Raw genomic sequence first — 17,940 nt, 5'->3', positions numbered from 1 at the left:
CTTTCCTGACCTATGAATGAAGACTCAGTATTGTGTCACAAGACTTAAAAAATGAGACTGGAACAATTATGGAAAAATTGAGTAGACATCCAAGACAATATGTAGTTTTTCACAAGCACAACCTCCTGTTTCCCTAGGGGGAAATTCTCAGTCTGCTTCTATTCTCTCTCCCCTGAACCCTGTTTAGAACCCCCCACCACCAGAGATGGATTCAATCATTTATACCTAAGGATCTCCCCATGCATTTCTTTGATCAGGACATGTGACTTGAAGCACATTTGTGAACCTTGTTCTGAGGGAAGAACAATGAATAGAGTTGGACCGACAAAGTCTTCCCACTAGGCAAGCATTTCTTCCCCTTTCCTAGGGTCACATCTCTAAACTTTCCTTGTCATGCATCATTAGGTTCATTGTGACGGAGGTGGGGAAAGAAATTACAATATTCATGACTCTCCACCCCCTAGCTTTTCTGGGGCATCATTCCCATGTTTTATCCACAGGTACATCAGAGTCGGCAGAACTGGGGGAGGTTTCTCCAACATGGATTCAAGCACTGTGATGCAAATTTCCACCCAAATGCCCCAAGATTCAGTTGATGAAAACAGCACTGAGAGAAATATCAATGAATCTCTCTTCATTATTTCGGATGATTGTGAATTTGGGGTATTTGTCGTTACAATTAACTCCATTATGTTGGCCATCAGCTTTTGTGGGTTGGTGGCAAATGGACTTGTCATCTGGCTTTTGGGCATCTGCATCAAGAGAAACCCATTCTCTGTCTACATCCTGAACCTGGCTGGGGTTGACTTCTTCTACCTGTGTTGTCAGATTATTAGCTGCATCCGATTTATTTGTTTGGAATTTGGGGGCAGAATACCATTGTTCATGGTCACCCTCACATTTTTCTTTTATACTTTGGGCCTGAGTCTCCTGGCTGCGATCAGCACCGAGCGCTGTCTATCTGTACTCTTCCCCATCTGGTACCGTTGTCACCGCCCCAAGCACACATCTGCGACAATATGCTCTCTCTTCTGGATATTCTACCTTTTAGGGAATCTACTAGAAGGTGAAGCCTGTGGTTTACTTAATTTTCTCCGCTACCGTGTAATGTCCTGCCTAGCTTGGGACTTCTCTTTTGTGACACTGATCCTCCTCCTGGTTTGCCTGCTGTGTGTGTCCAGTCTGACTCTAGTCCTGAAGGTTCAGTGTCACTCCCAGCACAGGAGATCCTCCAAACTCTACCTCCTCATCCTACTCACAATCCTTTTGTTCTTGCTCTGTGGCCTGCCAGTGGGAATCTACTGGTTTCTCTTATATTGGCTGATAAATACGAGATGCATCATTTTTGTCTTTCAGCTTCTATCCTGTGTGAATAGCAGTACAAACCCCTTTATTTACTTCTTCCTCGGTAGCTACAAACAGAAGAGCAGGAGGGAACCCCTCAGAGTGGTCCTGCAGAGGGCCCTGAAAGATGAGATGGAGAAGGAAGTGGACAAGGAGTTCTCCCAAACAGAGATTATGGAAATGTCAGCTTGAGCATTCCCCAGAGGGTGCAGTAGTGAAGAATGGGTTAGGGAGGATTCCTTTAGGGTCTTGGGTTTGCCCCTTGAAGCAATTCATTGCTATAACTACTTTTCCTTCTCTTCTCCTATACCCCTTTCCCCTTGCTTTGGAAGATAGATGATTTTTTTATGTTTTCTACTTGGGGGTAAGATAGCTCTAAGACTGAGGGATTGTACATTTGATGAGGGTGTTGCCACCAGTGGTCTCCAAATGGGGAAAATAAAAAGCCATGCAATTCAGAGTCAGTCCTGGTGGCACACACTCTATTGGTGGTCTATGGCATTTCTATATGGAATTCCACCCCACCCTGAGTCCTGATCCTTCCCATACTCAGGGAATGTTCCATTTTGAGAGACTAGACAGGTTTCTTGTGTGTGTCAGATGAAAAGGAGTAATGAGTCATTTTTCCCTATTATGCACCCTCCACCTAAGGAGGGGTTACCCCATGGACCTTCATCATGTATATCAGCTTAGTCCCACAACTGGCAAAGAGGATTGATCCAAGACAGGTCCTATGGAAGAATGAGCACACTGAACAAGAGTCAACCATTGCTTTAGGATAGGCACGTGCTTTTTACCTTCCCTGCTCTCCCTATTCACTCCCCCAAACCACCACCTGCATCAAAACAGAAGAGCCACTTATGTTGTATCTGTAGCAGTGATCTGACCCTAGCCTCTAACCTTGTGTGACAATAGATAACAGTGAGGGAATGAAAGCACTTCCCTTCCTGGCCTCAACTCAGATGAAGGGACAACAGAGGGAGTCTTTGTTCTCCTTGCTGTCAACACCTTCACTTTGACTCTGATCTGGCTATCAAATGAAAGTCCAAAGAGGGGATTTCTTTCTAATGAGAAACTTGAAGGTGTGGCCCCTTTATTCATACTGGAATAAGGCATGCAACCAGCCCTCCCCTGCCTTGTACACACCCCCAGCCCAATAACTTGTTCATATCCCATAGCTCCTGCTTTATAAGGAGTAGGATGGAAGCCCCACCTCCATGGTTCCTTTGTCTGAACTTTCAATGACTTGACATGTTAGAATAGTTTATTATTGGGTGCAAAAATTATATTTTTGAAAGATTTTTGTTCTTGTGTCCCACAGAGCAACTTGTTCAAAGAAACTAAGCCAGATAGTCTATGAATTTACTATAATCTGGTTAGTCTTTGCCTTTATTATTCTTGGTGAATGAGAGTTGGCTTCATTCACTTCCCAGGAAAGGTATTGGGTTTGATGACCTCTAACATCTCTTCTGCCATTATATTTATAAAACTCTGATCCATCCCTGGCTAAGTAATTTCCGAGTACAACTAGTCATTGATTTCTTCATAACCTTTTATGTCGACATATTTTGTCTCCATCTCTTGGCAGATCCCCTGTGGTAAACGATATTCTTTGTTGTCAAAGTTTCTTCTTATTTGGGGTAAAATAGGGCCTTTGCAAGTTAATCTGGTAAAACTTTTGGACTTCTTCTTAGAATGATGTTTTAAAATAGATAGGGTTATTAAGGAAAAATGTCATCCAAATACAGTTCTGCAAGTATTCATTAAAACCAGATAATAAACTCCCAGATCCCTGATTCAGAAATTGTGCTTAAATAAATCTTTTATCCATAGTTAATTATGATTGGTCGTGCTTAGTAGGATTGTGAGACCAAAGAAGATGCATGAATAAAACCTACAGGATGGTTCAGGGTTGAGTTGGGAACAGGACTACAAGATATATTTTAAAGTCCAGCATCACTGTCTTTTCTAATAGGTCCAGTGTCACACATAATTTAAGATCATTCATTGTTCTGATATCTTATTCTTATAATAAGAAATCATTGAAGACTCCTGCATATTGAGATTGCCTGTGTGAATTTAGGGGAGGATGTGGACCAGAGGCAGGACAGGAAGAATGGAGAGCTGCATCATTGGAGCAATGAAGTAATCAATAGAGTAATGAAGCTGGTGAACTGATTCATAATTTTGCTCAAATTAATATTCTCCTGAAATAACCAACTCACATGTATTTTAATCCTGCTTGTTGAATAAATTTATTTTTTCTTCAAGGAAAAATTAGTGAATATGTGTCTTATTGTATAGTTTTAACTTTAATAAAATACAATGATGACTGAGCTACCTGGATTTACATGTTATAGGTTTCCAGGTCTGGTTAGATTTTATGACCCTCTGAGATTTTGTCTTCAGCCACCTGTTCTTGATTGTCTCCAATTTCCTGCTCTCTTGGCCATCTTTCTGTAACTGAAAGTTACATGAGGACCAGGCCCTATTTCTCATTGAAAATAGGCTCCTCCAAGTCTTTGGCTCTTCCATAGTCAATCCCTAATTTTTCTCGAAGTTTCTCTCCTCAAACTCCCCCTCCCCCAAACCCTGCAGATTTACTTCCTGCTCCATTTACCACAAAGAAGTTCCTACTGAGTAGTTTCCCTATTCTATGTACTATCATTCTACCTTGATCTTTTGGAGTGGAGCCTTGCCAGGCATCCATGTCCCACCTCCATCCCACTGTGATAACATGACAGTGTCTGGAAAGGGATTTGAGGGATGTACCAATATTTGTAATACGCAGTAATTTGAGGAGGAATATAGAAAAGTGGAAACAGAGAATTAATTATGTGAAGTTTGAAGGAGGAAAGTCATCACTAAAAGAGAATCAGAGAAGAAATTCTAGGGACTTTTGTATTTAAGAGCAGAGAGGGGGATTTCTCTTCTGGAATATGACTCAGTCTAAGTAAAGACATATTGATTGTAAATGTGTCTCAAGAGAATATGCAGGGGCTAGAGTATTTAATATCTAAGTCCCTATTTGGCTTTCAAAGTCCATCAGAAGGAGGCATCCCCTCTTCCCAGTCTTCTTATTGCTTCTTCCTACCACATGCTCTTCCATCCAGTGTCCTTGATTCCTACCATTCCATGAACATGTGATTGGAAATGCCTAGCCTGGAATTCAAGGCCCTCCCATCACCTAGCATCACCCCTACCCATCCCATTTCACTCTACTTCCCAATCAAGCAAATTAAAGCTCATTTATTAACAATGTATTATGAGCCTGACACTTTCCTAAGCTCTGGGGATGAGGAATAAGGCAAAAGACAATTCAAGTCCCAGATAACTCACAAACCAGCAAATGCCTATTAAAAAGCTACGTGGAGTCTATAAAGGAAATAAAAATATTAGGGAAGGTGTTGGCTTTAAGAGGGATTGGAAAAGTTTCCTGACGAAGATGGATTTTAAGTTAGGATTCAAAGATGTCCAAGGAAACCAGTAGGTAGAGAAGAAGGAGAGTGATTTTGGTTTGGGGGAATAACAAGAGAAAATGTAGAGAAATCACATGTTGAGGACAATGTGATTGTGTATCTGCAGAGCTCCAGGGAAACGTCTGATTATGTCTGGGAGGGAGCAATGTCAACAACTGTGGTTGAAAGATCATTTCCAAGGGTCAGTCAGAAATAGCTTCCTATTAACCCTTGAATTAAAATCTAAAGGTTGAAGGGTACAATTTTCCTATTTAAAGCCCTTTTCCCCCTGCTCTCCTGGGAAGTGGAAGGAGAGCAATCTGGAGGAGGAAAACTTCTTCTTTTTTTAAATTTATTTTTATTAAAGATATTATTTGAGTTTTACAATTTCCCCCCCCAATCTTGCTTCCCTCCCCCCCACAGAAAGCACTCTGTCAGTCTTTACTTTGTTTCCATGTTGTACCTTGATCCAAATTGGGTGTGATGAGAGAGAAATCATATTCTTAAAGAAGAGAAGTCTAAGAGGTAACAAGATCAGACAATAAGATATTTGTTTTTTTTTCTAAATTAAAGGGAATAGTCCTTGCACTTTGTTCAAACTCCCCAGCTCCTTATCTAGATACAGATAGTACTACTCTCCTTTGCAGACAGCCCAAAATTGTTCCTGATTGGTGCACTGATGGAATGAGCAAGTCCATCAAGGTTGATCATCACCCAATGTTGCTGTGAGGGTGTACAGTGTTTTTCTGGTTCTGCTCCTCTTGCATCAGTCCATGCAAATCCCTCCAGGCTTCCCTGAAATCCTGTCCCTCCTGATTTGTAATAGAACAATAGTGTTCCATGGCATGCATAGACCACAGTCTGCTAAGCCATTCCCCAATTGAAGGACATTTACTTGATTTCCAATTCTTTGCCACCACAAACAGGGCTGCTATGAATATTTTTGTACATGTAATGGAAAACTTTTTTCTAATGTGATTAAATCTGGTGAATACTGTGCTTATTCTTTGTGAGGAACTGGGGCATTGGTCTCCACAGGGTGGAGGCTCCCTATGAAATCCATTACAAAGGGGGGAATGGCCTCAGCCAATCACAAAACTGGGAGAGTTCTCCTAATCCCAGTTAGGAACCAGTCCCTAACTAGTCGAGGTGACCTAGAGGTCTCAACCTAATGCAACTGGGTTTGTGCAATTAGTTACTTGGATATTATCCCACATACTCCCTGTGACAATTGAGGTTCATCGACATAACATGCATCATATGATGGGAGGGGGAATCATATTAGGGACATGTCATGGTATGGGCAGACCTCTTAGACTGTAACTCAAATTCTGAGAATCTATGGAAATCCAGATGGGAAGGGAAAGGGGTTCTAAAAACTACATGATGAAAGACATAATTGTACCACTTTGTGCCTCTTGGGGGGTGGGGGGTGGCATGGGGGACACCCTTGTCTTGCAAGATTTGTGAATAAAGTGTTCAGTTCTTCTCTCACTCTAGCAGATTTGTTTCCTTTACAGATAACACTCCTCATTCCTCCTACTAGTCCTTTATTATTGAAGATGCACCAATCAGCCAAGTGATTGGAAGCATGAGTTACACCATTGTGTTTATCTGCATGAGGGGTCTGCTCTGCAAGATATCCTTCTACCTTGCCTTTAACCAAATCTTCCCACCCCATGGCATGATTAAAAGAAAACAGAACTATTGGAGATTGTACAGTTTGAACTAAAGGAAAGTCCTTTAAGCCACATTCTGCCTTAACTTCCTCTCTGTTCCCTCACCACAGGCCTATAGGACCATTCCAGCAGAACTAATGAAAATCAGACCCACCTTTCATTTTAATCTGAATAATATTAGTCAACATTTATATAGTAATTGATGATTTTCAAATTTTATGAATATATATATATATATATATATATATACTTGCCCACACCCATGTACACACATACACACACACACACAGAACCAACTCAAAATCACTCTAGCCCTTGAATGCAATAAGTATGTTGCTCTCAGTTCCATGCATCTCCAGCCAACATTAGGGGACAAGGTCTCCTCTGTTGAACCCTACCCTGCTTCTCCTTTAGACCTCAAGGCTAAGAAATATACTACATCTCCAAAGTAAAGGCCTTTCATCTTAAGTATCTCCATCCCCAGTCATATATTTTTCAATTTTGAAATGGAAAAGATCTTACAAATCACCCACTTCAGCATTCCACCAAAGGGTTTTCCCCTTTCCCCTTTTCAGCACACACATACACACACTGAGTAAGAGACAGTCAGGTGGTCAGTAAGACCTGAGGTGCTACCCCCTGCCTCAGATACTTTCTCCCTGTGGGATCCAGGCATAATCTTTTCCCTTTTCTCAGTCTCAGGGTTTTCATCTCCCCAATGAAGGTAAAGTACCTCCTCACAGCACTTCACAAGCCTTGTAGTGCTATGAGGAGACCATTTTATTATTTAGAAATATTTTGGCATGGTGGGAAAATAGCTGAACTTGGAGTTCCAAGCCCTGGTTCAATCACAGGATGACCAACTATGTGACCTAGAGCAAGTTGGATCCTCATCTGCAAAATGAAAGGATGGGACTCCATTATCTTCTAAATTAAAACCTGTGAGGCTCTCATGGTGGGCAGGGGTCACAAGAAACTGGGATGCTTTTTAGTGAGATGGAGAGAGGTCAAGAGAATTCTAGTCGAAACCATGCCTTATCATCTGCAGCATTTTTAGTTTTAACTCCAAGGAGCTTAATGCGCCATCCAGTTTAAGGTGATATTCTGAAATCTCCTTATACCATGTTAGTTAGCTTTGCATTTTCAACACCTTTCCGTCTTCCTCAGCATCCTCCTCTCTTATTGGAATACTGGAGATTAGAGCACTAAACTCCTCCCAAGGACTTCCTTCATAGAGGTTGGAGCTGGACTGTCCAGGTCACTCTACTTTTTCCATCTGCATCTTTTCTTGGTCATAATGCCAAGGAACATGATGCCCTGCACTTGTTTCCTCTATTGGCACTGCCCTTTCCCTTTTTTGCTACTCTCATTTCTAAGGTCATCATTTTGCACAAGGCCCAGAGTAGAGTATGTGCTTAATAAATGTTTACAGAATTGAACAACTGAATCAAATATGAATAGAGGACCAAGGAGCAGGTTGATTAGAAGCTGGTAGGCAATAAAAAAATTCATGGGAGTCTATCTACTAAGACAAACCCCAGAACTATATGAAAATGATTACAAAACTCTTCCCACAAATAAAATCAGATCTAAATATTTGGGTAAATGTCAATTGTTCATAGGTCAAATTAATATAATAAAAATGACAATTCTACTTACATTACTCTTCAGTGCCAGTCTAATCTACCCAAAATATTTAACAGATCTAGAAAAATAGAAAAAAAATATCTGAAGCAACAAACAATCAAGAATAATAAGGAATTTAAAAATAAAAATACAAAGGAAGGCGGCCTCGTGAGATGAGATCTAAAACTCTTATAAATTGTCATTCATCAAAACTTTAGGGTCCTGGATTAGGAACAGAGAAGTGGATCAGTGTCATATATTAGTAAAAGAAATAATAGATTAGAAACTATTGTTTGAGACTCCAGCTTCTGGGATAGCAACTTACTATTAGACAAAAACTGCTAGCAAAACTGGAAAATCATACGGCAAAAACTTGGCATAGGTATACATTTCACACCGCGTACCAAGACAAGATCAGAATGGATTCAAGATTTAGACATAAAGGTACATACCATAAGCCAATTAGCAGAACAAGAAATAATTTATCTGTCAAATCTAAGGGGAGAGGAGGAATTTATGTCCAAGCAAGAGATATCTAGTAAAATGGATAATTTCCACTACATTAAATTAAAAATTTTGCCCAAATAAAACAACAACAATCAAAAAACAAGATTTGAAAGAATGCAGAAAGTTGGGAAATATTTTTCATAACTCTTGTTTCTGATAAAGGACTCTTGCCTAAACTATATAGAGAAGTGTGTCGAATTTATAACAATTGATAAATGGTCAAAGGATTAAACAGGCAGTTCTCAGATAAAGAAATTAAAGGTATCTATGGTCATATGAAAAAAATTTCTAGAACATTAATGATTAGAGAAATGCAAATTAAAACAACTCTGAGATATCATTTCACCTATCAAATTGGCTAAAATGACAAAAAAGGAAAATGACCAATGTTGGAGATATGGGAAAATTGGGACACTGATGCACTGTTGGAGTTGTAAACTGGCTCCACCATTCTAGTGATCAATTTGGAACTATGCCCAAAGGCCAATAAAACTGTTCAGATCCTTTGATTTAGCAATATAATTCCCAATACTATATTCCAAAGAGATCACATGAAAGGGGAAAAGACCTACATGTACAAAAATATTTATAGCAATTCTTTTTGTAGTGGCAAAGAATTGAAGATTGAGTATAAGTCCATGAAGTGGGGAATGACTGAACAAACAATGGTATATGCATGTGATGGAGTCCTGTTGTTCTGTAAGAAAACATGAGTGGCAAGACTTTCGAAAAGCCTGGAAAGACTAGCATGAACTGGTGCAGAGTGAAGTAATCAGAACCAGGAGAACATTGTACATATTAACTGTAACATTCTGAAATGACCAACTGTGACACATGCAGCTGCTCTCATCAGTTCAATGATCAAGGACAATCCCGAGGGACCTGTTATAAAAAATGGCATCCATATCCAGTGGCTAAAAACAATACCATGGCATTTGAATGTAGATCGAAGCATTCTATGTTCACTTTTAAAAATTTGGTTTGTGCTTTTCTTTCTTTCTCACATGGCTCCCCCCCGCCCCGCTTAGTTCTAATTCTTCTTTCTCAAATTGACCAATACGGAAATATGTTAAACAGAATTGTATATATACATATCTGTCTATCTATCTATCTATCTATCTATCTATCTATCTAAAACCTACATCACTGCCTTTGGGAGGTAGGGAGGGTTGTAAAAAATGCAGAACTGAAAAGCTGTAAAAGGATCAATGTTGAAAATCATATTTGCATGTAAGAAATAATTAATTATAAAGCAATAAGTATAAGCAATAGAGAATTGTTCGGTCTTTCCTATGTTAGGTATTTAGCATGTGAGAAAGCTTTGTCACAGTCACTCAGGAGGGTGACAAGGGTGGTGAATGACTTTGCATCTTGAAATATCATTAGTATTGGAAGTAATTGTGGCCGTGGAGAAGAGGAAAACCGAGGGATAGCAGTGAAATCAACATCAAGTATTAGCAGAGAAATGAAACTTTTCCTGCTTTCCTTGACATTTCACATATTCAGGATTTCTCCCACCTTCCCGCTCCCCATCTCACTTGATAGAAGATGTAATGGTTGATGACAGGATGTTAATATATTTTAATGTATTTTGAGGCATTTAGACTCGGAGTTTCATAGAAGAAAGGAGACGATAGTTAAGAGCCCTTCCTAACTCAGCGGAGCTATGTGGAAGTTGTACTTGAAGGGCTAATGAGGAAGCAACTCAGTTGAAATGCAGATCTTCATTACTCTAACTTTCCTTATTCCCATTTTTTTCCACAGTCTCTATTTTCCCCAAGACAAGAGGATTTGCTTCATTAATCTCCATGCCACAAAATTTAGGTATTCTACAGTAGGTCAAAGGGCTCTAATGCTCTCATTTTTCCAAAAGAAGACACTTGCATTATCTATTCTAAGTCCCAATACAGAAATAAGTTTGTGAGTCAAGTCTTTTGGAAAAATCCATTGAAATTTATAGTGGCTGCAAATCTTTTAGGAGACATGCAACAGGAGTGGAGTTTCTGGCTACCCTGAACAATCCATAGCATATTACAAAAATGCTTGCCTGCCTAATCAACACATTCTTTTCCAAATTAAGTAGATTCAAAACTCATGCCCCTTAGTGTGACTGAACTTGGAAAGATGGAGAAGGGGAGGTCAAAGAAGTGAGGGAAGTGACCTCATCAGGAGAGCAGGAGCAAGAGGGGAGATTGGAGGAGAGGGAAGCTTATGGGAGCAAGGAAAAGGGAAAAGCATAAACTTTACAAACAACAGATTACAAATTAGACATCTCTAGTTTTAATTCCTTTGAGATCAAGTCAATTAGACTGGTCAGCAAAACGCAGCAGCTGTCCAGATTTATTACTGTTTGTCTTTAGTTGCACTAACACTTACTATTGACTTTAGACCCATTCCTACCTTTTTTAGAGATATCCCCTTTTTAACACTTATGCAAAACACTAGATTTTCTTTGGATATTTCCTGATAGAATTTTAGTAAATGTTATTAGACCCAGAAACTTAAAAAAAGCCTTACTCCTAGCAAAATTCCCATTGCTCACAGTACATATACCAATTTTTAAAAATAAGTACATTTCAAAATGAATTACCTTTGAAAGAAAAAAAAATCTTTCCCATTATCTCATGAGGTTAAAAAAAAGTTTAAAATATCAATAAAAATGTAAAGCTGTGGGCTCTTAGGAGAAAAGGAACAAGCAGAGGGAGAAGAGTGAGGGAAACCAAATTCACAAATAGCTCATACTTGTTATGAATTATAGTTCGATTTTCTTCAGCATTTTACAGAAGCACAGATTCTTCAACTTTTGAGGTTAAAAATACTGAGTAGGGAAATTTTTTTTTCTGAGAAAAGAACTGGAGAAAAAGGGATGGAGAAGAATAGAAGAAGAAATGGAGAGAAATGGAGAAAAGAATGGAATCCTCTTCCACTCTCCTGGCATCAGAATACATGCTTACATCAATGAAATAGAGAAAGAGCAGATCAATGAATTAGGCAGGACCTTTTTTATATATATAGGGGAAAAAAACACTAGAAAAAGGACAGACTAAAAATTTCTAATTAAACACTAAAATTAGAAACCATAAAAAATTAAAGATGAGATTTATAAAATTGTTTGTAAAAAGTCTATTGAATTAATAAATAAAAGTAGGAATTGCGTTTACAAAAATAAAACGAAATAAAATAGTTAAACAATAGGCTAATTTTATTTAAACAGAGAAGAAAAACAAGTCACTAGTATTAAAATGAAGACTGTGAATCTACCACTAATGGAGATGAGATTAAATCAATTACAAGAAATTAATTTGCTTAATTATATGCTGATAAACTAAACAATTTAAGAGAAGAGCCAAGGGAGTCAATGACTTATGTAATGTTTGTTATAGTATCTTATGAAATGTATGATCCCCAGGGGCAGGCCACAGAACAGGAAGACAAGGACGTTGAGCAGCACCAGTAGGTAGAGCCTGGGGGGCTGTTGGCACTGGGAGGTGCACTGAACCCTCAACAGAAGGGTCAGGCTGGACAGGCACAGGGTAAAAGTGAGGAGAAGGAACAACACGAAAAGGAGGACAGGAGTGTGGTTGCAAAAACTGTCCTTCTTCCAAAGAGCACAAAGAACCAAAAATACTAGATAGAACAGGCCAGACAGAGCCCAGAGGACAGCACACACCACAGCCGATGTATGCCTGAGTGGGTGACATCGGTACCAAATGGGGAAGAGCACAGATAGCGCTCAGTGCTGATCCCTGCCAGGAGACTCAGACTCACAGTATAGGACATATGTTTGATGCAGTAAACTACCAAGATTGTGACATAATTCTTAAATAGTCCAAATAGTGACACGATGTTGAATATCAATTGGTAGCAAAGGAGGAGGGCGTCAGCCCCAGCCAGGTTGAGGATGTAGACGGAGAAGAGATTCCTTGCCATGCGGAAGCCCAGGAACCACAGGACCAGGCTGTTCCCCACCAACCCAGCCAGGGTGATGAGCAGAGAGATGATCGACAGCCAGTTATTTAAATAAAAATCTTGATGAACAATAAGAGCAAACGTATCATTTTTACTTATGTTTTCATGAACATATTCCTGCTGCTCAGGTGTGGGGGACACAGCCATGGTGGGTGATCCTGGTCTTGAGACCTTGCTCCTTTCAGATGTCCTGCAAACATAAAGACACGGAAGGGTATTAGTGATGTCTCTAGACATTTATACCCATCTTTACCTTCTAGGGGTTAAATAGAGCCTTATCTTTCCCAGTCCTCTAGAGGGTGCAACCAGGGGGTGACACAGTGCACAGAGGTATGGACTTAAGAGTAAGAAATGACTTAAATCTAGTTTCAGGCACTTGCTAGTGAGAGAGTATATTTCATTCCTACTAATAACCAATTATTCAATTAGGCTTAAGGTTTTCCCTTCCTATTTCCTCATTCAGAAACCACTACCCCCTAGGTTTTTTATTCAGTCTCTGAAGGACATTGTTGATGGATAAGATTGCCCAAACCTTCTAGGTTCGTTTTTTGATTATGGGTCAGATCCCAGAAAGCTAGAAGACTATATAAAGAGAATTTTATATAGGTTTCTCTTACCCAGTTTTTTAACACTGTGACTGGTATACAGTAGACAAAAAAAAACCTGTTTCACTTTCCTCTTTCCCCTTTCTCTTGTCATGATATAATTATGAGGTGTAGAAACGAAGTTTCTGGAGAAGATTAGGGATAAACTTGTCTTACCTTTCTTCTTTGACTCCACTCTAATTTACTCCACATTTTCCTCTCTTTTCTACTCTTTCCGTGTTTTGTTTTGTTTTTTGAGGGGGTTTGGATTCCTTCTATAATCCATGTAGAAAAGCCTAAGAGTGGGCCAAATGCTTAATTCAATGCAACAGACATTTGTTCATTCATTTAATGTATGTATGCATGCATTTATTTCTTCATTTTATACTTTTATGAGTTCACAAAATCATTCATTCATTTTTTATTTTAAAACTTTTATCAATAAATTGTCCTTTTATATCATTTTATTTTTCTATAATCAGTCATTTTTTAAAGTCAAAGAATGAATAAAGAAGAAAAAATATATTTCAACACAATTAACCATCATATGAATTAAGTCCAACAGTATACACACAATATTCTATGTCCATAGTTACTCACCTATGAAAAAGTGGGAAGGAAATGCAATTATCTTTTTTTTTGCAAGGCAATGGGATTAAGTGACTTGCCCAAGGTCACAAAGTAGCTAATTAGTGAGGGTCTGAGGCTGGATTTGATTTCAGGTCCTCCTGACTCCAGGGTAGCTGCTCTACACTGTGCCACCCAGCTGCCCCATGCAATTATCTCTTGATTGCTTTTTCTATGAAGAATAAACTTAGATCAACTAACACTTGCTCAACACTTGCAGTTTTCAGATTCTGGACCCAGAATAATTTTCACTTCTAGGCTTGGTGCTAGGAATTCAAAAAGAATAAAACAGACCGTAATCTGAGGTAGCTGATATTCTCTAGCCAGTGGGCAGAGGGGAGGAGGAAACATCTCCATGTTCTTCCCTCCTGCCAAACCAGGTACCTGATCAGCACAGACCAGGGTTAGCTGCAGGTGTCTGGATTATCGATTGCTGTGGCTTCACCTTCTCTTTACTGACACATGATGTGCTTTAGGGACAAATGGCTCTGAAAGGATGGATTTGTTACTGAAAACTGAGAATAGGAGAAATTCAAGGAGCTATGGGGTCCCCTCACCCTGAACCAGAACCTGGGTCTAGAGGACTGGCAAAAAGCATTTTCATACATTTGGGTTGAAGGGTCTTCTGGAGCTTTCCAACCAAAACTCTGCCTCTCTGCTGGGGTTATATTAAAAAGTGTCTGATGCCTACTCCTGTCTCCATGGTAAAAAGAAACCATCAGAACACAGCAGCAGACAGTTCTGTGTCTAATGCCATTTCTTCCAGTTGAGCCCAATGAGGGGTCTAAAGAAAGGATTAAACTCACAGTGATCTTTAAGATCTTCAGGGATCACCAAATATTACAGGGCAATATCCCAGATTAAGAGCTTCCCTTCTCCTCCTCCTGGATCTCCTGATCAGACACTGGAACATGAGGGATGGGACAGGATCAGGATGAGGACAGTTTCTCTCTTACCCTTCTATTCCCCTCCCCTTTCTCTCAATCACATAGGTCTAGCAAAATAGATTTTCTATTTGATTTTAGGCACCAAGGATGGAGATGTGCTGAATACTGAGCTCAGATTATGAACTCCCTAAAGTCTTCATGTCCAGCTAATGGTTCACAAATGATGTTTCTCTGATCTCCCTAAATACTGTAAGCCAAGACATTAGAGAAACTGCTGAGAGGCGAAACCCATTATCCCCAATTCACTGATCTTTTCTATCATCCTTGCATTATCTATCAGTCATGTTTCCTTGTACTTAAAGCAGAAACATCTCCTTTGAGCAACCTGATTCATCAGCTCCCTTTTCATTCTGAGAGAACTTTTCTGAATGTGAAATTAGATATTCTCCTAGAGAATCTCTGTGGAGATCCAAGAACTTCAGATTTCTCTAGACTATAGATGGGTATAGGAGTGAAGGTTGGACTGCAGTAGTCTAAGGCAAAAAAGGAAGTTTATCTATATACATATATAAATGTATATATTTATTATTTCATAAATATATACAAATTTGAACATATAGAAATGTATGTATGTATGCAGTATCATGCACATATTCATAACCACTTACATGTAAGTATTTCTATGATAGTCAGGCACTCTAAACCAGGGGTTCATGAAGAGTTTCTGCATGTTCTGTGAACTCAGAGGGTGTGACGTTATTTTTATTCTCACTAACTGAATTTCGGTATTTCCTTCAACTATTAAGAAATTCTTAGGGGCGGCTAGGTGGCGTAGTAGATAAAGCACCAGCCTCGGAGTCAGGAGTACCTGGGTTCAAATCCAGTCTCAGACACTTAATAATTACCTAACTGTGTGGCCTTGGGCAAGCCAGTTAACCCCATTTGCCTTGCAAAAAACCTAAAAAAAAAAAAGAAATTCTTCTCAAGAGAAAGAGTTCATAGGCATCATTAGGCAACAGAAACTATTTATAAGCAAAGATACATATGTATATTTATGGGAAAGCATGTTTCTGCACATACATAGGTCCAAACATAGCAATTATTTATATTTGTGCTTTACATACATCTACAAATATGAATTAATGAATGCATGTATTCATGTTCTTGTCTCTGTCACAATCTCTCCTACAGTAAAGAAGCAATAATGATGCCTATCAATCATAACCATCAGCAGAAACTGGTCCCCTCCCTCTCTTCAAGGTCTCAGGTCTTGTTCTTATCTTCTCTTCCTATACACCACCATCTTTAGGTGGGGATCTCAGTGAGAGATGCGATGTCTGTTTCCCAGTCATTTCAGATCCAAAACACTATATTCTGGGGAAATACACTTATAAGGTACATCATGATATAATTAATAGAGTAGTGTGTTTGATCCCAGAAGAGATTTGGGTTTGAATCCTATCCTCACACTGTACTTCTGGATGACTCTAGACAAGTCACTTTCCTTGTTTTACCCTCACTTTATTCTTTGGTCACAAAGGTCCATCAATTTAGAAATACTTTGTGAAGCATCTACTAAGAGCCAGGAGCTCTGGTAATTGCTAAGGATAAAGAGACAAAATATTAAACTGCATCTACGCTCAAAGAACTTAGAGTTGGGGGGGAGTGAAAACACACACATACACATACAGGTATGTTTAGAATGATTCATATATAGGTCATAAATATGTGTGAGTTGTGTTATCATATAGACATGACTCACAGATGGAAAGAAATATTCTGAGGTCAAGTCCACATCTGAAGAGAGCAAGAGATGGGCCTTCCTGACACTATCTGCACATACAAAGACCAATAGAAATATTAGATAGCAGTTAAGTCATTTGTCTAAACAAAAGCCAACAGAATTGCAGATGAGAATATACCAAAGATTAGCCTAGAGTAAGTGGCCTCTTTGATTCAGAGAGAGATCAATCTCAGCTCAAATCAGGAGGTATAATTCTCTCCCCAAGGGGAAGTCTTCCCTTGAAATCTCTAAAGCTTCAAGCCTTGGAATTCAAGGGACACGAAGGACCAAACTTTCATGCCAGTTCATAGTTAGAAGGATCTGAGGGGGGCATTGAGTCTCCACCTTTAACCATGCTCTTGGAGGGTTTCTACTGAGTTGTTTCCAATCACCTCAGATCAGTCCCTCTAGGTTGGTGTGAAACATTAGGGATAATGTCCTCTCATCCACTGAGAACAGATCTCTCTTTCAATATTTTGCACACAGTCCACAACACAGGACTAGTTTGAGGGTGACCATTTAGTGGGATCTCATGTTGAAATAGGTAAATGATAAATGGGAGTGGAAGACAGTAGGAAGTGGAGGATGTCATGGAGTCAAGGTTTGTTTGAGCTGAGCTTTGAAGGACACGAGGGATTGTAAGGGATGGAGCTGGAGAGAGGGTGCACCGGGGACATCCACCATCAATGCACAGATGAGAGTGCTAGATAGGATGAGAACCAACAAGTAGCAGTTCTGGCTGTGCTGCTGTGAGTATAGACGAGGGTGATTGGTAAGGCTGCAAAGTATCTTCTGGATCAGTTAGGAAAGGCTGTTCATCCCCAATGGGGACATTCATGCTGGCTCCTGCTCATGAGAGGGAGCCATTGGAGTTGATTGAAGTTAGAGATTTATGAACAGAGATTTGTCTTGTAGCAAAACAAATCTGTGTGCTGAGAGTCTGACATGAATATGACTGCTTGAGGGGAGAGATTTTATGTAAATTAGTGACATCATGGACGTAAAATCAACTAGCCTTGGAAATAGTTTAAATATGTGGAGTAACTGAGAACGAAGAGTCCAACATGGCGCCAGAGTCTGGTCATTCTAAATTCAGGCCTGATACTTGTTGCCTCAGGAATGGCAGACACCAAAGGAACAATTTCCTTGAGAGTTTTCTCTCCTCACAATTATATCAATTTATTTTTATTGGGGGAGACTTTCTACTCACCTTTCCATTCTCAGGTGACTCATAATATTTATTTATGGAGGACAGAGATTTATTTTAATGCCTCTTTTCTTTGGACAAGAGGACTAAGTGAGAGGTTTTGACACTGAATTGGTTAAGTCACACTGCTGGTGTGGGTCAACCTTTAGGCTTGGATTCAGGAAGACCTGCCTGAGTTCAAATCCAGCCTCAAATCACTCCTGGCTGATCTAGAACAAGTTATTTAAACTCTATCTCAGTTTCTTCAACTGTGAAATGGTGATTATAAC

The 17,940-nt window shown here is 39.4% G+C and overlaps 1 protein-coding gene across 1 annotated transcript; it reads left to right on the top strand.

Moving 5' to 3' along the window:
- Positions 1 to 535: 535 nt before the first annotated feature.
- LOC141519387 (mas-related G-protein coupled receptor member A1-like) lies at positions 536 to 1,536 on the top strand. Its single transcript, XM_074231640.1, has one exon. It carries the CDS (start codon positions 541 to 543, stop codon positions 1,534 to 1,536), a length of 996 nt encoding a protein of 331 aa, XP_074087741.1. The 5' UTR covers positions 536 to 540.
- The last annotated feature ends 16,404 nt before the right edge of the window (positions 1,537 to 17,940 follow it).

The sequence above is a fragment of the Macrotis lagotis genome, chromosome 3, assembly GCF_037893015.1.
Source record: "Macrotis lagotis isolate mMagLag1 chromosome 3, bilby.v1.9.chrom.fasta, whole genome shotgun sequence".
Taxonomy (NCBI): Eukaryota; Metazoa; Chordata; class Mammalia; order Peramelemorphia; family Peramelidae; genus Macrotis; species Macrotis lagotis.
Note: the sequence above shows the minus strand (reverse complement) of the source record. Positions and strands in the feature narration are given on the sequence as shown.